Below are 27,773 nucleotides of genomic sequence, written 5' to 3'. Positions count from 1 at the left end.
GTTGTTGCTTTTGAGCATGTTGAAGCCTCTAAAGTTTGGTTACCCTCACCCTTAAAGACCAGTTGCTATATATGAATACATTGATGAATGGTACACAACAACAAGCACAAAGAAAACGTTGTTGATAAATTTCAAGCCTAAAGGTAAATAAAAATTGTTTTTTTCTAAATTATTGTCAGTTATTATTATTTTATTTTTCTCATATTAAAGCCCAATCTTGTTTGTTGCCTTCCTCTTCGCATCAAACTGATGTGTATAAAAATAGGCATGACCATATATATTCTCTCCCACAACCATATTATGTACTTAGAGAACCAATTAGTCAGTTAAAGACAAAAGTACCTAGACAAAAGCATATTGAGCATTATTGGTTTTAGTAAATCATACTGCTTTCACGGAATCAATTCTTTCAGTGAACAGCCTTATAAGAGTAGCCTCCTGGAGTTGAGTAACTGCAAAACACTAATAACATCTGAGTGAAGAATGGTTCACGGAACCAACACCTTTGAGTGATCTATGATATTTTTATTATTGGCCAAAAATTAAGCCAACTTGAAGGAAGAAAGAAACTGGTTGATATGGATACAAATGGTACACAACGAGAAGAAAATTAAGCTACATAGATTTTAGTTATTTCTTACCAAGTGAGATTTAACAAGTTGATTTTGAAACAATTGAAAGGAAGAGCCTTTGGGATTTTGATTGTGAATGAAGTTGCAGAACCTTTTATTGAATATTTTGGGTGGTCATCAACTTCATCAGGTTAGTAACTTAGTTAGAAACCATACTCTCAGTCTCCTTGACAAACCCATCTCCGGTCCAATCTTTGTCAGATTTCAAGCCTCTCTTCTTGGCTTTTCTCTGCTCAACCGCTTCTTTTTGTCTCTTAAGTCTGTGTGTGTTGTAAAGAACTGCAGCGAAATAAACTGATTAACCATATTCTTTGTGGTTGTGTACCGGTTGAACCGAAATAAACTGGTTACCTTTTCTCTGCTCAACCATATTCTTTGTGGTCGTGTACCGGTTGAACCGGTTTGTATTCGCATTAACTTAACCCGACTAAATTCATATCCGGTTTATATTCTTAAATTGGTCCCTAATGCATTTAATCCTTGTAAATTATGAATTCAATGTCTTTTGTTAAATGTTATGCTGCATACATAACATAATTGCCAATGTATCAGAGTATCAGACATTCACGTCTTACTTTTATAGTTAGAGAAATAAACTGATTAGAGTAACAAAATCAAAATTCTACACCACCAAAAAAAAAAAAAATCAAATTATATGACATATCACTTTTTGACTAGGAGTAATTGACCTCCATTCGTTTGACATAGAAAATAATGTTACATAGTCATTTGGGTGATTTTTTTTGCATAAAAACTCTATACTTATAATGAAGAAACTAAACTATTTTTTGTAAAAAAATGGTATTAAGAAAACATATTAAGTTAAATTAAAATAACCTCTCACCTTGTTTAGATAATTTACGAGTGATATCATGACCTTTTATCTTGGTTGGCCTATGCATTTTCACCTTGATTGAGCATATACAATTCTAATCAACTGTCACGATCTTGCGATTGATCCAAGTTACATTTACATATCACTAACCACTTCAACTAAAATTATTATGGCTTTGTTCTTTTGTATTGCACTAGAGTGTATTTTTCCAAACATGAACCAAAACTTTATATACATGACCAAATGTTTTGGCGATAGAGATAGATTTTGCGCATACATATATAGATAGGATTATGATAAAATTGAATGCAAATATGCAGATTTGTTTGTAATTGTTCTGAAAATGCGCATTGTGATTTTGATGCTATGAAAAAGCATATTGTTCTAGTTTGCTTCCAAATTTCCATGTTAACAGTATGTTGTTCTTTTTATTTCTTGACCTTTTATTTTGGTTTGGTATAAAATATATATTTAATGATCAAAATTTATGCTTAATGAAAATCTCATTCGTACCTATGTATGTAGTGGTTTGCATTATAGAAAAACAGATCAGCGCGCCTGGGCAAAGGCGCAGGACGCGTTCTTCCGTCGATCCCTCCAGATATAGGAAAAGGGAGTTAGCCATTGATTCCGGCGAAATTAAACTCTAATTTTAATTCCGGCAAAGAAACCCTACGACAAAAACTTAAACTTTTTATTTTATCTTTTGTCGTATTAGTGTTTTTGGAGTATAATAAAAAAAATTGGTATACTTTTACTGTGTGAGTTTTTTCTAATGCCGGTGAGTCTTATTTGATTGCATTTATATATAACTAATTTGCGAATGGTGTAGTTATAATCACTGTGGATCAGTTGGTAGAAGTAGTAGTTTCTTTGGTGGTAAGTGATGCACGGTTCGAGCCAAAGTAAATCACAAAGAAGACCATTGTCAGGGATCTCAGTAGGCCTTTGAATCTCTCGGATCTGCCCCAGGTTTTGCAATTCGGGTGACAAGCCACCATGCATACAAAGGATCTTCTCGTCAATGAGAGCAGCTACGGGCAAACAATTGAAGCAGTCGGTGAAAATCTTCCAAAGACGTACATTAAATCTCCGTTTGCATTCGTCATAGAAGCCGTAAATCCTGTTGATCTTAGCGTCTTCATGGTTGCCTCTCAAGAGAAAAATCTTGGATGGATAACGGATTTTGTAAGCCAAGAGTAAACAAATGGTTTCAAGACTTTGCTTGCCTCTATCAACATAATCGCCGAGGAAGAGATAGTTTGCAGAAGGAGGATAGCCTCCATATTCGAATAGCCTGAGAAGGTCTTGGTACTGTCCATGGATATCACCTGATTAGAGGATAGCCTCTCTCTCTCTCTATGTGGGGATGATGATGATGAATAAATGTTGTGGCTTTTTGGTGATATCCATGGACAGTACCAAGACCTTCTCAGGCTATTCGAATATGGAGGCTATCCTCCTTCTGCAAACTATCTCTTCCTCGGCGATTATGTTGATAGAGGCAAGCAAAGTCTTGAAACCATTTGTTTACTCTTGGCTTACAAAATCCGTTATCCATCCAAGATTTTTCTCTTGAGAGGCAACCATGAAGACGCTAAGATCAACAGGATTTACGGCTTCTATGACGAATGCAAACGGAGATTTAATGTACGTCTTTGGAAGATTTTCACCGACTGCTTCAATTGTTTGCCCGTAGCTGCTCTCATTGACGAGAAGATCCTTTGTATGCATGGTGGCTTGTCACCCGAATTGCAAAACCTGGGGCAGATCCGAGAGATTCAAAGACCATGGATCCCTGACAATGGTCTTTGCACATTTCTTTACCTTTTTCTTTTTCCCCTTTTTCTCATTAATTAATCATGTTGAATTAAATTAACCAAAAATTTACTTGGGTTCGTTCAGTTTCTTATTTATTTACTTGACTAGATTTTAACCCGCGGTAAACCGCATGTATATAATTTTATTATTATTTATATTTTATATTCTATTTGTTTGTTAAATATTGAGTGTTTTATAAATAGAGAAATAACCTAATTTTCCGGCCGCTTGTGCGACTAAATGTTTATATTAATTTTTTAACATGTAATATACTATATGACCATTTGTTTATTATATTTAGTTTGCTTTGTTTAGTATTTGAGATTCTATTTTGATTTTTAATTATTATAACAAAAAATAAGGAATCTAAATACATAATAAGTCTTTTTCTTCAACAATAAGTCATTTATATGATGTGATTAAGTCACATTTTTCCTAATAAATTAATTATTTTACACAATCTTAGGTAAAACAAATTGATTTTATATGTCAGATATTATAATATTTATAGTGTTGGTAAATAATAAAATGAGGATTTAACCCGTGTTAGCACATATTTAATAATATTTTATTAATTCCAACATGTCCTTTTTATAACCACATTATATAGTATTTTAATTTTTTTAATTTTACATATTCATAATATTTTTAATTTTATTATATATATATATTAATTATAATATTTAAATAATTAGGAATCAAAGTTCTTCTTATGTTAAGAATCAAAACTCACAGGTTAAGAAAATAAAATGGAAAATATATCATAGTTTATGTCTATATACAATATTGATTGCTGTTTTTTTATTTTTGGTTGGAATGAAATGTAAAATATTTAGGAAACAAAATCTGAAATGATGTTATTTTGGAAAGTTTTTAGGGATTAAATTTGTAAATAAGTTTTTAAAAATACATATAACTTCAAGAGTAAAACACCAAATGTACTTCAAAAATGTTAATATAGATTTAGGAAACAAAATCTGTCGTGAAACTATTTTTGGAAATTTTTTAGGGGTTAATGTTGTAAATAAAAATTTAAATAAGTAAAACTAAAAGGACATAACACAAAATGTACTTCAAAAATGTTGATATAGATTCTATTATACGATTTAAAATCAATTCCGAATTAGACCATATCAAAGACACCATGTGAGTGCGCATCAGACATAGGAGAAGAACCAAGGAGCTAAAATATAAAAGTACCATTCCTTGACCAAAAACATGAATTAGAACCATCCAACTGAAGAAAGTCACTCGAGCATTATTTTTGGTGACAACATTACTTTCAAAGCGGGTGATGCTTCTCTAAGTTTCTCAGCAGATGTTGTTTGCTTTTGAGCATGTTGAAGCCTCTAAAAAATTCAACTGAAGAAAAAGTCACTGGAGCATTACTTTTGGTGACAACATTACTTTCAAAGCGGGTGATGCTTCTCTAAGTTTCTCAGCAGATGTTGTTTGCTTTTGAGCATGTTGAAGCCTCTAAAGTTCGGTTACCCTCACCCTTAAAGACTAGTTGCTATATATGGATACAAGATGAATGGTACACAACAACAAGAACAAAGAAAATGTTGTTGATAGATTTCAAGCCTAAAGGTAAATAAAAAGAGTGTTTTTTTCTAAATTATTGTCAATTATTATTTTCCAAGATTGCTATAAACCCCTGAATATACATATCTTATTATATAAAGCTTGATCTCAAAATTACTCGTTAACAAGATCGTGACACGTGTCAAATATATTGATTAGATGTTGACACATGTCAATTTTTTTTTAAAATAAACGTAGTAAGAATGCTAATTATATTTACAGGATTTTACATGTTTATATTTTAAAAAAATTATTTCTCTAAATCAAAAAGAAAACTAACAAAATCAATATATTTTCCACTGTATGTTAATTATATTATATGTGTGTTCTCGATAAAATTTGAGAATTTGTTAAAAATGCCCCTTTTGATATACCCCTTTTCAAAAATACCCTCTTTTCTGACCATTTTTATTTTTGCCCTCTTTTAATTTTTAATGACCATTTTACCCTTAGATGAAAATTATTTTATTCAATAAAAAGAAAAACAAAATTTTCCCGCCAAAAAATTTTCGACATATTTTCCCGCCAAAAATTTTTCGAAAAAAATTTCGGCAAAAAAATTTTGATAAAAAATTTCGACATAAAAAATTTACAAGGTTTTTAAAAGATTTTATAAGGTTTCTACCTTATTTTATAAACACCTTGTAAAAGTTTTTACAAGATTTTTTAAAGAGTTTTAAAAGGTTTTTAAAACAACTTGTAAACGCTTTTACAAGATTTTTAAAAGGTTTTTAAAAGGTTTTAAAAGGTTTTTAAAAGGTTTTAAAAGGTTTTTAAAAGGTTTTTAAAAGGTTTTCAAATGGTTTTTAAAAAGATTTTTAAAAGGTTTTTAAACACCTTGTAAACGCTTTTACAATGTTTTTAAACACCTTGTAAATGCTTTTTAAAAGTTTTTAAAAGCGTTTACAAGGTGTTTAAAAACCTTTTAAAAGCATTTACAAGCTTTTTAAAAGCATTTACAAGGTTTTTAAAAGCGTTTACAATGTGTTTAAAAACTTTTCAAAAACCTTGTAAACGCGCGTTTACAAGGTTTTTAAAAGGTATAAGTTTCAATATTTTTGGCGGGAAAAATTTTCGATTTTGGCGGGAAATTTTTTTGGCGGGAAAATATTTTCGATTTTGATGACTGTACATTCTTGCTGTCACTCAAAAAAGGGTAATTTGGTCATTTTGTATATAAAGAGGGGTAGTTTTAAAAATGGTCAACATGAAGAGGTATTTTTAAAAAGAGGTATGGAAAAAAGGGCATTTTTGAGAATGCCCCATAAAATTTGACATGTGTAAGCAATAATTTAATTTATTAAGCATGTATATAATCAATAAATAATGAATAACAAAGTTAAAAATAATAACATAAGTTATATGTTAATATATTATATGTGTGTTCTCGATAAAATTTGACATGTGTAAGCAATAACTTAATTTATTAAGCATGTATATAATCAATAAATAATGAATAACAAAGTTAAAAATAATAACATAAGTTATTTAACATAATTTTAGTTGGATATAAATTATATTTATCGTTGTAATATAAATTTTTATTTTAAGTAAGTACACAAAACCTTGAAAGAAAATGAACTCAAAAAGGAAAAAATTCAATACATGATGTGTATTAGTATAGTTTTACATATTTTATTTTAAAGATTTTAATGCATGTAGTAATATGAGAAACCAGAAAAAAAATAGAAAAAATGAATTTGCAGAAATAAATTTTTGGATAATTGATGAAAATTGACAAAAGTATTACTTATGAAATTATGACATATAGAAGAATAATATTTAGGACAATTGATGAAAATTAACAAAAGTATTACTTATGAAATTATGATATATAAAAGAATAATATTTAGGATATTTTTGGATTTCCAAAATTTTGTGGATGTTAACTGATTTTTTTACTGACTATTTTTATTGTTAAATTTAAATACTAAGCAATATATATATTATCTCATATGATGCTCATATTTTTTTTTATTAAAATTTTAACTCTAATCCATGAAGAAGTGAATTATGGTTTCACGATGAAATAAATAGTTAAATATGATTATTAAACTGAATGTCTAACGATGAAATTTATTTTAGATTAAAAAGTTTTCAAATATTAATGTTGGGTATAATTTTATCTTCTCTATTAAATAGAGAAATTTCATGGTTAGTTCGACAAACCCGATAAATCAAGAGAAGCAGAGAGAATATTTACAAAGATATTGGATAGAGTCAACTCATATTCTACATGACAAAGTCAATACAAGTATGCCAATCTACTAAGAGGAAAGTTGCATGACCGAGTCTGTCAATGGGTTGAATGTCACGTGACTGACTTTGTCAATGGATTGAGAGTCATGTGACCGACATTGTCACTGGGCCAAGAGCTGGTGACTTACTTTGTTTATGGGCTAAGAGCTCGTGACTGACTTTGTCAATAGGCGAGAATCTTGCGACCGGCTTTGTCAATAGACCGAGAATCTCGCGACTGACTCCGTCAATGGGCCGAAAGTCACATGACTGGATTTGTTAATAGACCAAAAGTAATGACCGACTTTACCAGTGGACCAAGAGTCTCGAGACCGACCCTATCATAGATAGAGTCGGCAATCCCAAGACATATCCTAAGGGATTATGGTAAAGAGTTCTCTATATAAAAGGAGAGCGGCCTCCATGAGAGGGGGATCGAGAACAAAGCAAGAGACCTAAAACGCAAGACACACGACTCAACTCTAGAATGCGGCTAGGGTTTATAGATTGATTCGCTGTGCCTTGAATTCTTGTATTTGAGCTTGAGACTTTAATCAATAAAAACAACTATTCAACATCTGTTTCTTGTTTCCGTAGTCTTTAAATGAATCGACTACTTTTGCCCAAACAATTAATATGTATAATTTAAAAAAAATGATTTAAAGTTATTAGTATTTTTGTAATGCATATGTTAAAACATAAGATAACTCGAAATAAATTATAATTTATAGGAATGAATCTTCAGTTATTTGATGAAAATGTCTCTATATCTTCATATATGTTTTTCTTTTATATATTTCACTCATTTAAAATTGATTATGACATGAGGTAAAATTACTACTTATAAGATAGCAACATAACAAATATATCTTAAATAATGTTGATTCAGTTTTTTTGTGAATTATAATTTGTTAATTTTTATTTGTATTTTCAATTCTTACTAAGATATAGATTTGATATGATGTATTAGTTGTGTTTGATATAAAATATTTAGTTCTATGCATTAAGAAGAAATGTGTAATTAAACTTAATATATGGTTTATTAGGATAATATAGATATTTAAATGGTACTCCCTGTGCTATAAAAGTTTTTGAGTAAAAACATAAAAATTACTAAACAATAAATATTATCTCATTTATAAAACTTCAACCAATAGAAAAATATACTGCATAGTTCAAATAGTCATAAATTGTGATATTAATAAAAATTATATATAGAAATTTGAGAAAATATTATAAAATAGAGCAAAAAAAAGCCTCAAAACTCTTATATAATTGAAATGAGTTAGTATTAAAATGAAATATGAGAAGTTCATATTCAATATTCAAATGTTACAAAATAAAATCTAAAACCAAGTATATTACTACTTGGTTATATTATAAAAAGTTTTACACTAGCGTAATAAACGTCTTGCTTCATGGAGCATTATTGGTTTAAGTAAATCATTCCTTTAACCGCTTTCACGGAATCAGTACAATCTTTAAAGCTTGAGTCTCTTATAACTATGATATTTTTTTATTATTGGCCAAAAATTAAGCCAAGTTAAACGAACAAAGAAAACGCTGTGGCTATGGATACAAGATGAATGAGTTGATTTTGAAACAATTGAAAGGAAGTGCCTTTGTGGGTTTTGCTATGCTTTAACCATCACTTCACCAGGCTAGTACCTTAGTTAGAAACCATACTCTCAGTCTCCTTCACGAACCCATCTCCGGTCCAATCTTTGTCGGATTTCAAGCCTCTCTTCTCGGCTTTTCTCTGCTCAACTGCTTCTTTTTGTCTCTTAACTAAGTCTGTGTGTGTTGTAAAGTACTGCAGCGAATGCCTAAGCCAAACAACAAACAACATGACAAAAACTGCTCAGCAAGGGTAAAGAAGGATATAAAATCCTATAAGAAAAGTTGCTCATACCCTCTAAAGTCTTCTATCGTAGAGAAGTTGTGCTGTCTCATGAAATCTTGAAGCTCGGCGCAAAGGGTTTTCACATGACCATAGCCGTGCATCATCACACCAGTGCATACCTTCCAACAAAAAGCAGTAAACTAAGCTTCTCACGGAATAAAGTTTAAAAACATAAAAAAGTGAGGAGAGTGTTGAGTATAGTCACCTGTACAGTATTAGATCCGAGGAGAATGAATTCAGCCGCATCATAGCCAGTTTCAACACCTCCAATACCCGAAAGCGAGTAATCATTTCCACTGAACTCAGATTTCATCATTTTGGCTATGCTCATAACTTTCGCAAGCGCAATTGGGCGAACAGCCTTATAAGAGTAGCCTCCTGGAGTTGAGTAACTGCAAAACATTAAATACATTAGCATTTCTTGTTATGTATTACAAGAGTTGCTTAACTTTTTTACGTTTATAAGAATGCTATATATAGCTAACCCTTCAACACATGGCTCAGGACGCAACGTCTTCATATCAATTCCCATTACACTCATGATTGTATTGATAGCTGCAATTCCTTCACAGCCTGACTTAAGAGATACCCTAGCAGGCTATATTTACAGATTACAAAAATATATATATATATATGGTTAAAGGAGAGCAAAACAGAGTAGCAATAACGGTTTTGCATTAACTTAGATGTCACACACCTCTGTTATGTCAGTGATATTAGGAGTCATCTTAGCCCATACAGGAACTGTAGCTTTAGCATTAATCCATCCGCAAACCTCGTCGAGAAGTGCACAATCTTGTCCAACAGCAGCACCCATTCTGCGCTCTGGCATACCGTGAGGACACGAGAAGTTGATCTCTAAAGCATCCTACAAAAACAAGTATCCAGAACAATCTCTTTAACATGTATCAGAAAAGAGGAGAAAACTTAAGAATCTGTGTTTGGGAGGGGGAAAACTCACAACACCAGTTTGTTCAACACGGTCGATGAGCTCTTCCCAAGCAGTTTTGTTGTATTCCTCCATGACGGAAGCTATAAGGATCCGATCAGGGTACTCTTTTTTCAACTGCTTAAACTCTTTGAGCATGGTTTCAAGAGGTCGGTCACTAATGAGTTCTATGTTCTGCCACCCAATTACATCTGCTTTGGCTGATCCATTTGATCCGGTTCGTAGCCGGGCATATCGAGGCGTCACGTTGATAACTTTGGATGCATCTAGTGATACCTAAATAAATCATCCAACCACAGATTCAAACCAAACTCAATCATCATCATCATCATCATCATCATACACAAACACACCTAAATACTCTGTTCTTGGTACTATGATTAGCAGAATCAAGAACTAGAAAACTCAATATAGTCAACGCAGAACAGATTCAATCATCATCAAAAGTCAAATCTCAATTTCGAAGGAATGATCAGATTGAAGAGAAAGAGAGCTTACGGTTTTAGCGATGACGGCTCCCCAACCTTCATCAAAGGCTCGCTTCATGACGGTGTAGTTGGTACCCGGTGGACCAGACCCGATCACGAAAGGATTGGGCATTTTCAAGCCATTAACAGTGACACTGAGATCAGGCTCAGATTCAACGGCTGCAGAGATCTTTAGACCAACTCTAGTCGGAGGTAGAAAACTCCGGCGAGTTGAAGAAGGATCGAAGTTAGCTGATAAGCTGGTTTTAGAGGCGAGACCAGAGAAACGGTTCAAGGCGAAACTCATGGAAGCCATGGTTTACAGATCAATATTCAAGAAGTTATCAAACTTGAGACGTGAAAAACTCAAGAATTATAAAAGAGAGAGAGAGAGAGAGAGAGAAGATGGCACGCAACAGAGTGTTAGTTAGGGAGGATTTGGAAATGTGTGAGTTGTTTGATCAAATCGAACAAGGTAAAGAAGAAGATAGGTAAGAGAAGAAGAGTGTCTTGTAATAATTGGTCGGTTCTTCAACCTCATGCCACGTGAAAATAATTGCAAGTTTTGTAACGTAAGTTCCTAAATTAGTTGATTAATGAACCACCCAAAGTAATAATAGACCCATCTTCCGTAAGATTAAAAAAAGCCATTAATCATTCGTATTTAACAATTAAAATTTTATTCTCTATCTTATCTCTTGTTCAACGGAGTGGATAAAACTTAAGATTCTCTGTTTCTATCTCTATCAATTACCAACAAATCAAGCAATGGATATTTTCTTAAAAAAAGATTACTCAATATATACGCCGACTGAAAAAGAAAAAGAAAAAGAAAAAAAAGACGTGGAAATGGCAAACACGTAACGGAATCTACCGTGAGGCTAAGGTTTGTTTCTAGAGAAACGAGTTATTTGGGCACTAGTGGCCGTGGGGGTAAATTAGCCCATGCGTCACAAAACAAAACAAAACAAAACGTTATAATAGTAATACGTGTAAGTGGGAATGGACACAACAGCAGTTGGTGGCTCTCATCGTTTCTCTTCCTTTGTTTAGTTTGACTGACTCTACAGTACTTTTCTCGTTTAATTTGCGCAAAGTGAAACTTATAAGATTAGTAAAAAAAAATAGAAAAATTAAAAATCCTAGTGGATGTGGAAAACATGATTTAAGCTTCACCATATTAAGTCAGTCACCCTATAATTTATAAGAAATTCGTGATTGCACAAAAATACGAACTACAAATGTGGTTTAGAGTTATATGACTTGAAATATTTTTCATTCGAACTTTCTAGTGCAGTTTTTTTAGATATTTGATATATAATTGTGTTCAAATCTTTAAATAACACTACAAAAAGAAGTATTATTCGATTTTATAATATCGTTATTGTACAAGGAAGGACACACAGTGACCACGACCTCATCATATAATTTCCATGGTCACAAAATTATGTAAGCGAATAATATAATTTCTTGAGAATTATTTTCATTTTATGATATAAATAATCAGACCCGTCTCTGTTTTGTCAAAGAACTAAACCAACCAAACAAAGTCTGTTTACCAGTAATATCAATCGATCGCCATTTTTTAATACTTTTCTCTCTCTCTCAAAGCTCTTCTAGAGTTTCTTCTTATCTCCAACGGTCCGACCAAAACTTCGATTTCTCTTCTCTTTTCTACTCACAGAGAGCAACCATGGATGCCGTGACGGCGAGTTTGGTTCGATCTCCCGTCTTACCACCTAGAACTTCCGACAACGGTTCTGGATCTATGTTCCTTACCGCCAGTGGCCCTGGGTTCACGCGTTCTGGTTCAAGACTTCGACTTCGTTTCAGGGTATGTCTCAAATCTCTTCTTCTTGATTCAATTAACCAAATATTCTGATCCGGTTGTTTTCATGTGAACCTGAAAGTTCCAAAAAAGTCAAGCTTTCCAATATTTTAAGGATTTTTATGTTCTTGGTGCTTTTTTTAAATGTTGGTTTTATCTATTTGCAGCAAAACGCGTTGCAAAGCTTAACAACGACTGCTAAAACTCGGAGAATTTTTGTGGTTAGAGCTTCTTCAGCGTCTAGTGGTGATGCTTCCTCTGGTTCAACCCCTAAACCGATCGCACCGCTTCGCCTGGAGTCGCCTGCTGGTCAGTTTCTGTCTCAGATTTTGTTGAGCCATCCTCATCTTGTGCCTGCAGCTGTTGAACAGCAGCTTGAGCAGCTCCAAACTGATCGGGACTCTGAGGGACAGAACAAAGATGCATCCTCTGTACCTGGAACCGACATCGTTCTTTACAGGTTTGTTACAACAATCTATGAACAATAATTTTAATTACCGCACACTGATTTCTTGACAACTATTATTAATCTTGATATTAAATCTTGCTTGAGGTCGTAAGTAAAAGAGATGTTTTGTGAGCTTTTCTGCGTCTGTAGATATAAATACCATAACGAATTTGGATAGTCATGACTCATGATATCGTTACGTTGGACAATTCCATAACTAGCAGTATGGTTGTGGTCTATTATCTGTTTTAAATCCTCCATCTATATATATACACATAAGAGACCTAGTGCTAAGACCACAAAGCTTTGGATTTGAATACGAGTTTGATTATGGGAATTGTTTTTCGGCTTGTAGGAGGATTGCAGAGTTGAAGGAAAATGAGAGAAGAAGGACATTGGAAGAGATTTTGTACGCATTGGTGGTTCAAAAGTTCATGGAAGCTAACGTATCACTTGTACCATCAGTGACCCCATCTTCTCATCCATCTGGTCGTGTTGATACTTGGCCGACCAAAGTAGAGAAGCTTGAGCAGCTTCACTCTCCCGAGATGTACGAGATGATTCACAACCATCTAGCACTGATTCTTGGAAGCAGAATGGGTGATCTAGCCTCTGTTGCACAGATAAGCAAGCTCAGAGTTGGACAAGTTTATGCTGCTTCTGTCATGTATGGATATTTCTTGAAGAGGGTGGACCAAAGGTTTCAGCTTGAGAAAACCATGAAGATTCTGCCAGGTGGGTTGGATGATAGTAAAACAAGCGTTGATCAAACAGAGCGGCCTTCGGCTGTATCGTCTCACCCAGAGGTTGGTGCATTTGCTGGCGGAGTTAGCGCTAAGGGCTTTGGCAGCGAGATTAAACCATCCCGGTTAAGGTCATACGTGATGTCGTTTGATGCAGAGACGCTTCAGAGATACGCCACTATAAGATCAAGAGAAGCAGTTAGGATCATTGAGAAGCACACAGAGGCATTGTTTGGTAAGCCTGAGATCGTATTAACACCGGAAGGTACTGTGGATTCATCCAAGGACGAACAGATAAATATCAGCTTTGGTGGGATGAAGAGGCTCGTCTTGGAGGCTGTGACTTTCGGATCGTTCCTCTGGGACGTAGAGAGCCATGTGGATGCAAGGTACCACTTTGTATTGAACTAGAAAATGGTCTGTAATGCAATAATAGACTAACTTATGTAACATAAAGAAGATACCCTTTAAGGGTATCATTACAGTTGTATCAAAATCCGAGATAAAAGATCGTACATTTATATGATATTGTGATGGGATAAAGCTAGAGCTAAAATATGGTAGGGATGCTAAAACTAAGCAGGAAGCCTACCTAGCCTGCAATAGGACTTAATATATGATACAAAATTACAATGAAGCCAATTTTATTAGGCATTTTTTTGTTTTTTACTTCAAACTGAGGAATGAAGAAGTTGTTTAGAAGTAACCCATTTGTGCAAAACCTCACCAAAGACATCATAGAAGACAATCTCTGCGTCTGAGTGAGTGAACCGAGCGGACATGAACCCTTGACCATCATAATAGAATTTCAGAGCCTTGGGATTGTTGGTCACTGGGTCAATATCTCCTCTCCAAGCCTTGGATCCAGCACCGCTAGTTAAAAACTGGATAGGACTGTCTTCATCACTGATATGTTGAAGACAATGATCGTGTCCGTTCATGTATAGATCAACACCGTTCTCTTTAAGAAGAGGAAGAAGCTCTTCGTTGAGCTCTTTCGTGTCTCCATGGTGTCCAATGCTTCTCATCGCATGGTGACCAACAACAATCTTCCATCTCGCTTTAGAACTCTTCAGAGAAACTTCGAGGTCACGGAGGAGAGCTTTAACATAAGAGTTGCGAGAAGGAACCGCGCGCCAATCGTACGTGTGACCATCTGCTTCAGTGTAGTACTCTTTCACAAAAGGAGTGGTGTCAACGAAGAACATCTCTACTAACTCTGCGTCCACCACGAATGATCGGAGACAGATCCAACGGCTGTCGATTTCACGAAGAACAGAGCTCAGCTGAGCTTCAGCATCACCTCTATAGTCATGGTTCCCCAAAACTGCATCATTTTCATTTGATGAGAAACTCAACCAAATTGAATCAAAAGGTATTGGGATTATGTAAAGGATGGATTATTACCACTGTACCACTGTTTCTGGAGACTAGGAGCAGTGTAGATGTTAGAGAAAGACTGTTCGAAATTTGGATCGTGTTCACTGAACAAGCCATTGTCGTAGAAGTTGTCTCCCGTAGAGACCACGAAATCTAAACCTATCTTCTCTCCGACCCCTCCCATCTGCGTAAATTAATTAATTGAACTGATTAAATTAAACACGTCACTGTACGAGGAAAGAGAATAATACTATTAGAATATTCCATATATGTAAATGATACAAATAATGTTGGGACTAAAACCTGATAGGCAACGACAGACTGATTAAAGGAGCCACGGCGACCCCAATCTCCGATGACTAGAAAACTAACGGAACCGTCGCTTTTGGCCGGCTCGATAAATCTCTGAAGCTCACCGTTCGACACCACGAAGAGGGTGGCGCAGATATACAATATAAGCAAACTCAGACGAGAATTCATGATTAATTGTTGTTCACGGCGGCTCACACAATTATATATATTGGGAAATTCGAAAAGTAACGCTTGAGGAAACGTACTTTGGTAGTTTCTATGGATCTCTCTCTGTATATGGAGAGAAAGAGAGAGAGACGGGATTTGAGATGAGAAGAAGAGAGAAACGAGAGTGGTGAAGGAGACGATGATGAAGGGAAGGAAGAGGAGGGAGAAGAAGATGCTTTTTAAACCGAAAAAATCTTAAAGAGAACATAAAAAAAGGTGCGGTTAAAGATGCTGAAGGATATTCCCAACCAGTGGCCGCATCTTTTTTATTTTCTTTCGCTCTCGATTTCTGACATCCACCTCTCATTTTTTTCTTTTCTTTTTTTTTGGATCTCTGATAGACTCAGAGATTTTGGTTTTGTTTGTGGTAAAATCTAATTTCTAAAAAAAATTATAAGTATAAAACCCTAAGTTTAGGTTTTGAGTTCTTGGTTAATAAATAAAAAGTTACAACAAAGTTGTGGTTTTAAAATTTCATTAACAATAATAAAGTTAGCAGAAGGGAATCTGAAAAGTGGCTTGCGGACTTTTAAAAGGTTTTGAATATTCTAGATGATTAATTTAATTTTTATTATCTATAAGAAGGTATTTGGGGAAATATTATGTGCTCAATCACATTACCAAAAAAAAATGTGCTCAAGCATGATTGGGTTTTGATTATTTTAATTTTAGTAGAACCCGGTTGTGTCACGAGATGGTATTGCTATTGGACCACATATACTTCACTTTCCGACAAGTTCTAACAGCGGACAACGCCGTTTTATACCTCTCACAGATTGACACGTCACGTTGCTTTACAGTTTAGTGTTCACTGTACACTCTCCACTTCCATTGTAATAAATAAACTAATACTAGTGTAATCTTTTGTTAAGATCGTTTAATAGTATTTCCTTATTTTTAGTTTAAAATACGTTAAAATAATCCGGGCCGTAACAAATAATGCCCCAACCATAGGTAACCGCTGTTTTGGTATAGTCAAAGTCAATACGTGACTAGTTGCTTTCCCGTTGGTTCTGGAATCCTTTCATGTTTGGTTCGATAATGGGGTTTCTTGACTTATTCCTTGTTTCGGATGTTCATGTCTTGCGGTTACAAACCTAGAGAGGGTCTCCTCTATACACTTTCAAACACATATTTCCTCCTAGTTCTAATGGGCATTTAACCGAGCTGCTCCAGCTCTATAGACCGGTCTAGATATAGTGTTCCAGCCGGCTCAGTCTGAATTAAGCAAGACCAGCATGTAGTTAAAGCCAAAACGCAAAACCAGACAGATTTAATAACTCTGCTCTGTCGGGATCAGCTCAGACCAGACCATCAAAGCCTATAAAACCCAGCTCAGCTTGGCTTTGGCAGGGCAGTCCCAAGTCAATCCGCATACAATAACAAATTTTACTCGAAGTACTGATCTAGGTTTCTTGCAACAACTATAATCTGTAAAGGTGAATTCTGGACGTGAAATAAACAGAGCCTGTTTGTTCCTCGGAAAGTAAACCAAAAGTTGCAAAAGGAATAAACACAAAAAGGGTCTGCGCAAAGATATTCTCAAGATAAACCAATCCTGGTCTCATTCAGTTTTTTTGGATCTACTCACAAGCCGTGGTAATACTATAACAGAAGAACCAGACTTGGGGAGACTTCTACTCGTCTTTGCATCTCTTCTCTAATTCCTCCAAACGCTCAAGATCTTTGTGGTACTTGCAGATGCGGAAGATGCACCTGTTAGTAAATATGAGAGAAACAGTCAAATACATACATAAGTGCCAAGTATAAAGTGTGGAGTGTGTGATAGTTGATAATGTACCAGTAGAGAAGGATCCCAGCTGCACACAGAACCACATTCCTCTGAGCCTTATAGATCTGAAACACAAGTAAACCAGTAAGTAAGCTGAGTTGAGACAGAAACCCAAATTAAATGTAGTATGTAACAGATAGAGCCCCCCAAATTCAAGCGCAAACTGAAAAAAGCTCAGATAAATGTTGAAATCTCATCAACATATTCAGAAGAAGATAGCATAAAAAGAATACGGCACTACTAGATGTATTCTGACAAATCTTTCAAAGGAAATATATCTGAATGTTTCCACCAATATAAGATTCCTTGCATAAAAGTTTGCTATAGACATGACCTTAGATTAATACTAAGCAGTGACACTAACTCTGCGAGTCTCTGACCAAATATGCAATTGGTAGTGCTACTGAGAACTCATTTTTTTGTTTCATTACTGAGACATCCTAAACTTAATTCAACTAAATTAAAGCAACTAAACTCGATCATCAGATGATTCTACATTATTATAAAACTTCATCAAAGAAGACATATACATGAACAAGTATCAGTATGAACTAAAATAAGCTTCAATTCTAATATCAATAGTGAAGGCACGATCATAAGTTCAAATGTTCTGTAGATGATGACGAACTTACAGATTTCTCGTAGCGATCACGCTCTGTAGTAGTGCAAACCTCAGATGAGCACATTAGCCTATGCTCGTTCTTCCAGTATATATCTGACAAGAAACACAAACGATTCACATGAGTAATTGCCAAAACAAACCAAACATATAGATACCAAATCACACTCAACTCGAGACCCTAGTTATAAAGACCGTATCGAATCTGAACAAGGAAAAAAGTGAACAATCAGATGATCTACGAGCGAGAGAGAGATTACCGAGGAGCTGAAATCCAGAGAAGGCGACGACGGAGGCGGCGGGATTAAGTATGAGCGAGACAAGTGATACGATGCGTTTCTTCAGGAGCATTGGGTAAGGGAAAGTCAAGATGATGGCGATGGCGACCTCGGCGGCAACCACGTACGACAGAATCAGCCATTGCAATGCCATTGTCTTCTTCTTCTTCTTCTTCAAGAGATCTCTCTTTCTCTCGTTTTTTTTTAAGATCCTCTTCTTCCGTAGTGAAATTGAAAGAATGATTATGATCTGTGATTCTTCGTGCGTCCGACACGTGTATCTATCGACGCCGTGTCCATGTGCCGGCCGGTATTGACTTTGGTTTTTTTGGTTTCTCGACATTTTTAATTGATGGGCCTTTTATGGCCCAATAGTCACTATGTTAGTGAGTGACTTCATTGGTTGAGAGACCCACGCATTAACTCCCGGTTCAGAATGGTTAACACTGTTTGGTTCGATTTTTTTCCGGTATTTAATTATTTCTTGGGAGGCATATCCTACACTTCCAATTTTTTTTTCATGGCCGGCAAAAGATTTTCTATCATGACTACTTTAAATTTAATTTTGTTTGACTTAATTAAAGGGCAAGGTTATCTTATCTTATTAATGAAAGAAATCTGGAAGTAATAAAATAGGAAGGATAATGTTCCATTAGATTTGGACAAATGTTCAATTAGATTTCCAAATCTTCAAACCTACATGGCTACATATAATTATCAAATAGATAAGCTTACTTGTAAAACTTAAGTATAGATAATAAAGTTGAAAAATGTTACGACACTTTTTATTTTTTGGGTCAACATGTTACGTTAATTAAGGCAATTTAAAATACAGAATCATAAGAACAAACTAGAAACGAGAAAAACTAATGTTAAATATGCAGAATAGTTATCCTTAGGATAAGTTTTAAAATACCAAAATATAATATTTTAATTTTTCAAAAATGATTAGACAAAGTTAATTTTCTGTGCATTTTTTTTTTCGGTTGAAGGTTCAGATCAACTATGGCTCTGATTGGTAACATGGTTTATTTAAGTTGAGTTGCATAGAATATTATAATTTGATGGCTTTGATTGGTAACATGGTTTATTGAAGTTGAGTTTAAGCATAATTTAATGTAATTTGCAGTAAAAATTATGTAGTAAAAACAACAGTTTGATGTAATGAATCACTGTAAAAATATGATTTATTAATTTTATCAAAATTACTGACTGTTGACATTTTTGTGGTAGATGCTGTGGTATGTATTATTTGATTATAATTATTAAAAATATTAGTGAATATATTTCACAAAATAATAAAAATAAAATAAATAAAATTATATAAATAATAAAATAATTTTAATATACACAAAGTTAACTAAACTTATTTGTTACATTGCAAATTAAAAAATTAACTACATGCATGCCATAATATTTACAATGTTATCATATTTAGGTCTATGCCTATTTTTATTTCAAATGATAATAAAAAATAATAATTTAGGAAAATAGAAAATAACTAATTAAAAAGGTATTAAATAAAAGAAAACAGTAAACATTATTGTTATTGATATATGAAATGAATAAATACAAAAATAATATTTTTTGTATTATATAACTGAATTGTCATTTTTTTATTAAGAAAATAGATAATTCAACTTACCACATCTTAACTCAAAACTGTAAATCAACCATAACACATTGTAACTCAAACTCAACTTTAAATTTTTTAGTTTTTTGTTGATTGGTAACATTTTTAAATAATCTATGAGTTAATTCCATAACTCAACTTAATTCAATGGTAACTCATGTTACCAATCAAAGCCTATATAAAAAGTTAGTTTTGGATAAGACCATTTACAATGGACATGTTGAATTATTTATTCAATAGTTTAATAGAAGCAATGAGGGTGTTGAAAGTAAAAAAAACATGACGTGGATTAAACATAGTTGAATTTTTTCAACATGTTGAGAAAACAAAATCTGGGACCCCTGATGCCACGTGTCATCGTGCGAATAGAGTAAGCAATGTGTGGGGTGTACTCACGGTAAAACACATTAAATAAAAAATAAACTATCTCATTTATTTAGAATTTTAAAGATTCTTTACCCCTTCTAACTATTTTACATCAACTAAATTATAATAAATTATTTTATTTTTTAGTATAGTTTATATCAAAATTTATCATTTTTTGTGCTTTATAAATAGAGACTTGTTTCATTTAATTTGGACAATAAAAAAAATCTATCTTTTTACTAGAATTCTTCTAATTATCCTTTAATAAACTATTGTTTAATTTTAATCAGTAAATTTTATTAATTAATCAAAAACAAAAACATAAAAGAAGATAAAATATAAAATAAAAAAGTAGGATAAGGTGTTGAATTTAGTTAAACAGAACTATTGTAGAAAAAAAAAATTGAGAGAGTGTTAAATTATTATGTGGAAGAAAGAGAAAATGAGGTGGAAGAAAAAATGATGATGTGGAGTAAAAAATAAGGTGTTGAATACTTAAACCAATGTACATAGTCTAAGACTTGATTGTAAATTCATAAAGAAAAAGTAATTTCATGATAAAATATAGAAAGAGGAACCCAGAGAGATAAAGGCAAATATAAAACTCACATGGAAGTTATTGCAAATCAAGACATTTAACAAATCTTAAAGTTGACTTCAAACTTTGTAACAAAAAGAAAGGTTTTAGAAATAACATAAAACTTAATAGGAATAATCTAATTACAAATTCTAAGCAAATCCATAGTTTGCGTAACGTCAGTTCTAATTTTTTTGAAGAAAACACTTCCTAAAAAACCCCCTTTTCTCTCTCGTGAAGACTCGTTCGCCCTAGCCGCCGCCAAGGTTTCCTCCTCGTTTCTGACCTCTCCGGCCACCGGCGCCTCTCGCCGGAGTCGTGAGAGGGTCGTCCTATGTTTGCTTCCTTCATGTCTAGTTGTTGTTGAGCCTTTCTCAGTCCCCTCCGGCGGATCTGGTTTCGAAGATTTCGGAATGGCGTCAAGAGTTTGTTCTCTCCGTTATCGGTGAGAGCTCACCGAGGTTCGTCTCCTTTTGGTCCGTGATGGTGAGCCGCGATTGCCCTGTCTCGTCGATGTTTCTGTTGAATGAATTTTCAGATCTGGTTTTTCCTTGGCCTTGGTCGTTGATGATGATAGACGGTTTGTTCGGCTTCTACTACGGCCGAGATGTGTTTTGCCTTCTCTCCGGTAACATCTGACCTTTGTATTCTCCCGTCCTTGGTAGTGCTGCGTTGGGTCTCTTTGTTTAGAAAGTGTCTAGGTTACCTTTGGCTACATTCTCATCAAGTCAAGCTCGTTTGGTATATCCCCAGTTTGTTTTGTTGGTGGCTTTAGGTTGTCCTTGTTAAGTCAGCTTTTAAGTCTCTTAATTTGCGGTTGTTGATATACTTGGGGGTTTGAATCCGGAATTTTTCTCTTCCTCTTCTTAGAGTCCTCTTGTTGGTTTGAGATTAGTTGTTGCTCTAGGTTCGTTCTTGGTGTGAGCCATTTGGATGTTAATTTGTTGCTGAGTCACCTACTAGCCTTCCTTCGAGTTTCCTTTTGGAAGTCTTAGAGTTAGGTTTTAGTCAAAGCAGTGGATTAGTTCTCTATTTCTTCTCTTGCGAGGACGTCGTCAGTTTTAAGTCTGTAGGTGGCTGAAGCTGGTTCGACGAGTGTCCGCGTGTAAGAATAGCTGATCTTGCGTGGCTTGTCTCCTGTCGTTTTTAAGGTTTTTGCCTTCTCCCTAGTGTTTTTAGCTATCTTNGTAACATCTGTCCTTTGTATTCTCCCGTCCTTGGTAGTGCTGCGTTGGGTCTCTTTGTTTAGAAAGTGTCTAGGTTACCTTTGGCTACATTCTCATCAAGTCAAGCTCGTTTGGTATATCCCCAGTTTGTTTTGTTGGTGGCTTTAGGTTGTCCTTGTTAAGTCAGCTTTTAAGTCTCTTAATTTGCGGTTGTTGATATACTTGGGGGTTTGAATCCGGAATTTTTCTCTTCCTCTTCTTAGAGTCCTCTTGTTGGTTTGAGATTAGTTGTTGCTCTAGGTTCGTTCTTGGTGTGAGCCATTTGGATGTTAATTTGTTGCTGAGTCACCTACTAGCCTTCCTTCGAGTTTCCTTTTGGAAGTCTTAGAGTTAGGTTTTAGTCAAAGCAGTGGATTAGTTCTCTATTTCTTCTCTTGCGAGGACGTCGTCAGTTTTAAGTCTGTAGGTGGCTGAAGCTGGTTCGACGAGTGTCCGCGTGTAAGAATAGCTGATCTTGTGTGGCTTGTCTCCTATCGTTTTTAAGGTTTTTGCCTTCTCCCTAGTGTTTTTAGCTATCTCTATTCGGCTGGTGAGGTGTGCTAGTAGTTGTATTTGAGTCTCTGGTCGTGTTTGTCTCCTGCTTTCTTCCTTGTCGATTTGCTCTCTAGTTGTCCTCGGTGTGTGGTATTCCGGTCTTCTAGTTCTTTCGACATAAACAGGGTTCTAAGGAAGCTTGGTGGGATTCTCTCATGCCTTTGTTCATTATAGAGCTTAGTTCCTTTTATTTTCCTTGTATTATCATTAGTTTGTAATCTCTCTTGCCTCTTGTGGCTATTAGTCTCTGGGGACATTCATGTAGTCCGCCAGCATATGTTTCCCTTGTTTGGGNTCGTTCTTGGTGTGAGCCATTTGGATGTTAATTTGTTGCTGAGTCACCTACTAGCCTTCCTTCGAGTTTCCTTTTGGAAGTCTTAGAGTTAGGTTTTAGTCAAAGCAGTGGATTAGTTCTCTATTTCTTCTCTTGCGAGGACGTCGTCAGTTTTAAGTCTGTAGGTGGCTGAAGCTGGTTCGACGAGTGTCCGCGTGTAAGAATAGCTGATCTTGCGTGGCTTGTCTCCTGTCGTTTTTAAGGTTTTTGCCTTCTCCCTAGTGTTTTTAGCTATCTCTATTCGGCTGGTGAGGTGTGCTAGTAGTTGTATTTGAGTCTCTGGTCGTGTTTGTCTCCTGCTTTCTTCCTTGTCGATTTGCTCTCTAGTTGTCCTCGGTGTGTGGTATTCCGGTCTTCTAGTTCTTTCGACATAAACAGGGTTCTAAGGAAGCTTGGTGGGATTCTCTCATGCCTTTGTTCATTATAGAGCTTAGTTCCTTTTATTTTCCTTGTATTATCATTAGTTTGTAATCTCTCTTGCCTCTTGTGGCTATTAGTCTCTAGGGACATTCATGTAGTCCGCCAGTATATGTTTCCCTTGTTTGGGTATTTGGTTTTCTTTCTGTTGTAATCCACCTTGGTTTGTAAACCAAGTTTATCAATAAAATTCCAGTTGACAAAAAAAAAAAAAAAAAAAANAAAAAAGCAAATCCATAGTTTTTTCTTGTTAAATAGAAAAGAATTACACATTTTATAAGTTATATCATCCAATTCCAATACAAACACAAACACAGACGGCTAAGCGCGAGTACTGGGACCAAGGCGCGCGCGTTGCTCACGACAACGTATCCATGTCACGTGTTCAGCACACAGTGACCATTTAGAGTCTAATTACGTAATAAATCTATTCTAATAAATAATAATATTACAAAATTCGTCATAATCTATATCTTATCCACTTTTAAATTGGGCCTGACCCATATTAATTCTATTTAACTTTGGGTTTTCTCGTACGGAACGAACTCCCCATTTGCGTCTCTCTTCTTCTTTGCTTTCTTCTTACTTTTCTCTCTCACGCGTTGCTGTTGTTCACTCTTTCTCTCTCTCCTTTCTCCGGATTGCCTTAAACCTTCCTCTACAATACTCTCCTCTTACATGCGAGCTTCTCCGATTCTCTGTTTCTGATCGCTTCATACCTTCGCAATTATGGTTTTCGCGGCCAAGAAATTCATCAACAACCCCAACGGTTCGTGCTCTTCTTTCTTCGTTCTTCTTTTTGTTTTCTTGCCGTTTATCTTTTCGTCGCATCCTCTGCTCTGTTCGGTGTCGTTGTTTCGTTCTCCGCCGTAGATTTAGGTCGATGAGAATTGTGAACTGTTGACCTATGTTATCTTCCCCGATTGTTGTGTTACTATTTGCGATTTCTTAATTGCATTGCCTGTTTCTTGCTCATAAAATTCGCCTTGGTCGATTTTACCCCCCTGATTTTGTTTCGCGATCTTTGAAATGCTTACTCCGTCACCCTTGTGTTCGTTGCATGGTCATCACGATGTCTTGATTTCCATGGTTTAGGGTATAATTTACATCTTTATGGCATAGAACTAGCGGTTTGGGACTTTTGCTTTAAGAGAATTGAATAAAAGAATGGTTTCCTTTTTGTAGATGTTGTAACTGAGTTCATTGAGGGTCTCGTTGAAACTTATCATGGACTTCAGTATTTGGATGGTTTCCCTGAGGTTAAGGTGGTTATACGAGCTGATGTCTCGGCTGAAAAGTACGACAAGGTTGCCGTTATATCAGGTGGGAGTTTTGTGACCAGAGATTATTATGTGTTTTGGTTTAGGATTTTGAAAGTCTCTAAAGCAATGCTACTTTTTTTATGCAGGTGGAGGCAGTGGGCATGAGCCTGCACATGCTGGTTACGTTGGAGAAGGTATGCTCACAGCGGCTATCTGCGGAGATGTCTTTGCCTCCCCACCAGTTGATTCCATCCTTGCTGTGAGTATTCCAGATGGGGCTTTCTATCTTTTCTCTTCTGTTTATTTCGATTGAATGATAAATTTTTTGCCCAATTCCAGGGAATTCGAGCTGTAACTGGTACTGAGGGATGTTTGTTGATTGTCAAGGTAGTTAGAGTGGGAAAGAGAGCCACATTCATACAGTTCTATTGTTGCGAGGAACTATAGAGTCTTTTCTTTGTGTTTGTGATTAATCTAGTTTCCCCATCAACTCTCTTGGCAGAATTATACTGGTGATCGCTTGAACTTTGGTTTGGCTGCTGAGCAAGCAAAATCTGAAGGTTACAAAGTTGAGGTAATACATGCTCGTCATTACCTTTTCATAGTTGAGAGCTTTTGTCAGACAGAATGACATGATCTGTTTTGTAGACGGTAATTGTTGGAGAGGATTGTGCATTACCCCCTCCACGTGGTATCGCTGGACGCAGAGGGTTAGCAGGAACAGTTCTTGTTCATAAGGTTTCTCACTCCCTTTCCATCCTTTTTCTTTATCACACTCTAAACCAGTTTGTTTAGTATGCGTGTGCTGCTCGTCGATATTGTTTTTGTTCAAATTGTGATGTCTGAGACCTTGGGCTGCTATATATTGATTTGTTTGTTTTGTTTTCTCGAGCTTAGAATCAAAACGAGGTTCTGAATATAAAGCTTAAGGCATCAGTTTATTTTATTTGCTTCTGCTAAGGACAGGTTGCGGGTGCAGCAGCAGAGGCTGGTCTTTCTCTAGAAAAAGTTGCGGCTGAGGCAAAATGTGCATCAGAGATAGTTGGTACCATGGGTGTTGCATTATCCGTCTGCACGCTTCCTGGACAGGTTACATCAGATCGTCTTGGCGAAGAAAAGATGGAACTCGGGCTTGGAATTGTATGTCACTTTCTTGTATTTTCGAGTTTCCACACAAATTCACTTTCTTCAGTGTTTTGGTTCATACGCTGACATCGCAATTCAATCTGTCTCTCAGCATGGAGAACCAGGTGCTGCTGTGGTTGACGTTCAACCTGTGGATGTGGTGGTTTCCCATGTTCTTCAGCAGATACTTAATCCTGTATGTGCTTAATTTGTGCTATCTTTATGGTACTTTCTTGTTTCCATAGTCAAAGAGATCTGATTATTCTTTCATATCTGCAGGAGACCAATTATGTTCCAATTACTCGTGGTAATAGAGTGGTTCTCATGGTTAATGGGTAAGCCCCTATCGATGTATTTTCTATATATATTGGTATCTCCGTACCTGTCTATTATTCCATTATTTTAGCTGGACCAAATGCTGCTGCTGTGATATCAAATTTGTAGAACTAGATGGTGATCTCTGAGTATATTGATTGGTAGCGGAGAACTTAGTTACGCCTTCTCAATTTTTCAGTTTGGGAGGCACCCCTTTAATGGAACTTATGATTGCTGCTGGAAAAGCAGTCCCTAAACTGCAGTTGGAATTTGGACTTGCCGTTGATAGGGTGTATACAGGCTTTTTTATGACTTCTCTTGATATGGCAGGTGAGGTTCTGTAGATTTTTTCATTTTGTTAAGTGGTACATACTCCTGTTGTTACTCTGACGATGCTTCCTTTCTCAGGATTCTCGATTTCAATCATGAAGGCTGACCAGTCGATTTTAGACCGATTAGATGCTCCAACCAAGGCTCCAAATTGGCCTGTGGGAACTGATGGTCCGTGAGATTTAAGCTGCTTCCTATTTCCGTGATTTATTTCCTTGGAGTATAGTCTTAGATACAAAAAAATTTGTGCTACATTGCAGGCAACCGGCCACCAGCGAAGATTCATGTTCCTGTTCCTCCTTCTCGATCAATAGCCGAGGTATGCATTACAATTTACATTTTTGATGAAAATACGTCGTTTAGAGGTTTCAAGGGTTGGTGACAAATGTTTTTGGTAAATTTCATGAAAATTTGTCAATACCAGTCTCATAACCGACCTCAAGAGCTGAGTAAAGAAGGTCGAATCCTTGAGGCAGCCATTCAAGCAGCAGCAACTGTGATCATCAGTCTAAAGGATAGTCTGAATGAATGGGATGCAAAAGTAGGCGATGGTGACTGTGGGTCGACAGTAAGTTTTGTTTGCAGATATTGCCATGCATACTTATATTTTGTTCATTTAATATTATCTTACATTTGCCTGCATCAATTGTGTAGATGTACAGGGGAGCAACGGCTATTCTGGAGGACATGAAAAAGTAGTGAGTCAATTTGTTACTTTTACTCCCTCATAACCTCTCTATATGTTGAGTTCTTCACAGAGATTGTTGACAAAACTTTGAACCATGTCTCTTTTCGTTTCTAGTTATCCACTGAATGATGCTGCAGAAACAGTGAATGAGATTGGTTCATCAATCAAAAGAGCCATGGGGGGGACAAGCGGAATAATGTAACTCTTGAAATTATTTCACATTATTTGTTATAGTAAAGTAAAGTGACATTATGGGTTCTCTTGTGAAAACAGTTACCATCTCCTCTGCAAGGCAGCATACGCGGAGCTAAAAGCTAACGCTCAGTCAGAAGTCACTGCCAAACACTGTGAGATCATGCTTGCTTGTATGTGGTTAGTTAGTATCTTATAAGGCACATGCTTGTTTTGACAGTTAACATTATTTTGAATCAGGGTCTGAAGCACTCAAGTCATCTATTACTTCAGTCAGCAAATATGGTGGAGCAACTGCAGGCTACCGAACAATGCTAGATGCTCTCATTCCGGCTTCACAAGTTCTTGAGGAGGTGACAAAGAGCGGCTTACTTTCTTTCCATACTGAAGATTTGAAAATTGCACCTTGCAAGTAGTAATGAGTTTTTGTTTTTGATAAGAACAGAAGCTGAGCGCAGGAGAGGATCCAATATCGGCTTTCATTCTGTCTGCTGAAGCAGCAACTGCAGGAGCGGAATCAACCATACAGATGCAAGCACAGGTGAGTTTAGCTTACTGTTTCAGTCTGCTTTTGTTATGTTAAGTGGTTTTCATATTGAGATGACGGATGAGATTGTGTAATACAGGCTGGGAGATCAAGCTATGTATCTGCGGAGATTCTTGCAACGGTTCCAGATCCAGGTGCAATGGCTGCAGCAGGATGGTACAGTGCCGCAGCAAGAGCTGTGAAGGAGCAGT

The 27,773-nt window shown here is 35.7% G+C and overlaps 5 protein-coding genes across 5 annotated transcripts in view; 2 read left to right on the top strand and 3 right to left on the bottom strand.

The window, feature by feature from the left end:
* On the bottom strand, window positions 8,506-10,980 carry LOC104746129 (dihydropyrimidine dehydrogenase (NADP(+)), chloroplastic). The gene is made up of 7 exons (XM_010467537.2): window positions 10,461-10,980; window positions 9,975-10,238; window positions 9,711-9,881; window positions 9,499-9,611; window positions 9,219-9,405; window positions 9,023-9,132; window positions 8,506-8,936 (listed from the first exon to the last, which is right to left on the bottom strand). The coding sequence occupies exons 1-7, from the start codon at window positions 10,743-10,745 to the stop codon at window positions 8,780-8,782; spliced, it is 1,287 nt and encodes a 428-aa protein (XP_010465839.1). The 5' UTR covers window positions 10,746-10,980; the 3' UTR covers window positions 8,506-8,779.
* LOC104746127 (UV-B-induced protein At3g17800, chloroplastic) lies at window positions 11,936-13,976 on the top strand. The gene is made up of 3 exons (XM_010467535.1): window positions 11,936-12,263; window positions 12,425-12,717; window positions 13,061-13,976. The coding sequence occupies exons 1-3, from the start codon at window positions 12,123-12,125 to the stop codon at window positions 13,857-13,859; spliced, it is 1,233 nt and encodes a 410-aa protein (XP_010465837.1). The 5' UTR covers window positions 11,936-12,122; the 3' UTR covers window positions 13,860-13,976.
* On the bottom strand, window positions 13,910-15,593 carry LOC104746128 (purple acid phosphatase 17). The gene is made up of 3 exons (XM_010467536.2): window positions 15,132-15,593; window positions 14,856-15,012; window positions 13,910-14,775 (listed from the first exon to the last, which is right to left on the bottom strand). Exons 1-3 carry the CDS (start codon window positions 15,306-15,308, stop codon window positions 14,120-14,122), a joined length of 990 nt encoding a protein of 329 aa, XP_010465838.1. The 5' UTR covers window positions 15,309-15,593; the 3' UTR covers window positions 13,910-14,119.
* Window positions 16,743-18,285, bottom strand: LOC104746126. Its single transcript, XM_010467534.2, has 4 exons — window positions 18,019-18,285; window positions 17,772-17,854; window positions 17,149-17,204; window positions 16,743-17,063 (listed from the first exon to the last, which is right to left on the bottom strand). Exons 1-4 carry the CDS (start codon window positions 18,188-18,190, stop codon window positions 16,985-16,987), a joined length of 390 nt encoding a protein of 129 aa, XP_010465836.1. The 5' UTR covers window positions 18,191-18,285; the 3' UTR covers window positions 16,743-16,984.
* LOC104746124 (putative 3,4-dihydroxy-2-butanone kinase) overlaps window positions 23,669-27,773 on the top strand; it is a 4,772-nt gene continuing 667 nt past the window's right edge. The window contains exons 1-18 of the mRNA XM_010467533.2: window positions 23,669-23,892; window positions 24,309-24,446; window positions 24,532-24,644; window positions 24,725-24,772; window positions 24,888-24,959; window positions 25,034-25,123; window positions 25,352-25,525; window positions 25,623-25,706; window positions 25,790-25,845; window positions 26,025-26,155; window positions 26,234-26,326; window positions 26,416-26,474; window positions 26,580-26,723; window positions 26,810-26,853; window positions 26,958-27,041; window positions 27,117-27,190; window positions 27,276-27,388; window positions 27,481-27,576. Of these exons, the coding sequence (XP_010465835.1) occupies window positions 23,853-23,892; window positions 24,309-24,446; window positions 24,532-24,644; window positions 24,725-24,772; window positions 24,888-24,959; window positions 25,034-25,123; window positions 25,352-25,525; window positions 25,623-25,706; window positions 25,790-25,845; window positions 26,025-26,155; window positions 26,234-26,326; window positions 26,416-26,474; window positions 26,580-26,723; window positions 26,810-26,853; window positions 26,958-27,041; window positions 27,117-27,190; window positions 27,276-27,388; window positions 27,481-27,576 (1,653 nt within the window). The 5' untranslated portion in view covers window positions 23,669-23,852. The remainder of the gene's footprint in view (window positions 23,893-24,308; window positions 24,447-24,531; window positions 24,645-24,724; window positions 24,773-24,887; window positions 24,960-25,033; window positions 25,124-25,351; window positions 25,526-25,622; window positions 25,707-25,789; window positions 25,846-26,024; window positions 26,156-26,233; window positions 26,327-26,415; window positions 26,475-26,579; window positions 26,724-26,809; window positions 26,854-26,957; window positions 27,042-27,116; window positions 27,191-27,275; window positions 27,389-27,480; window positions 27,577-27,773) is intronic.

Source organism: Camelina sativa, chromosome 15 (genome assembly GCF_000633955.1).
Source record: "Camelina sativa cultivar DH55 chromosome 15, Cs, whole genome shotgun sequence".
In the NCBI taxonomy this organism is placed as follows: domain Eukaryota; kingdom Viridiplantae; phylum Streptophyta; class Magnoliopsida; order Brassicales; family Brassicaceae; genus Camelina; species Camelina sativa.
This window is presented reverse-complemented; position numbering and strand designations above follow the sequence as displayed.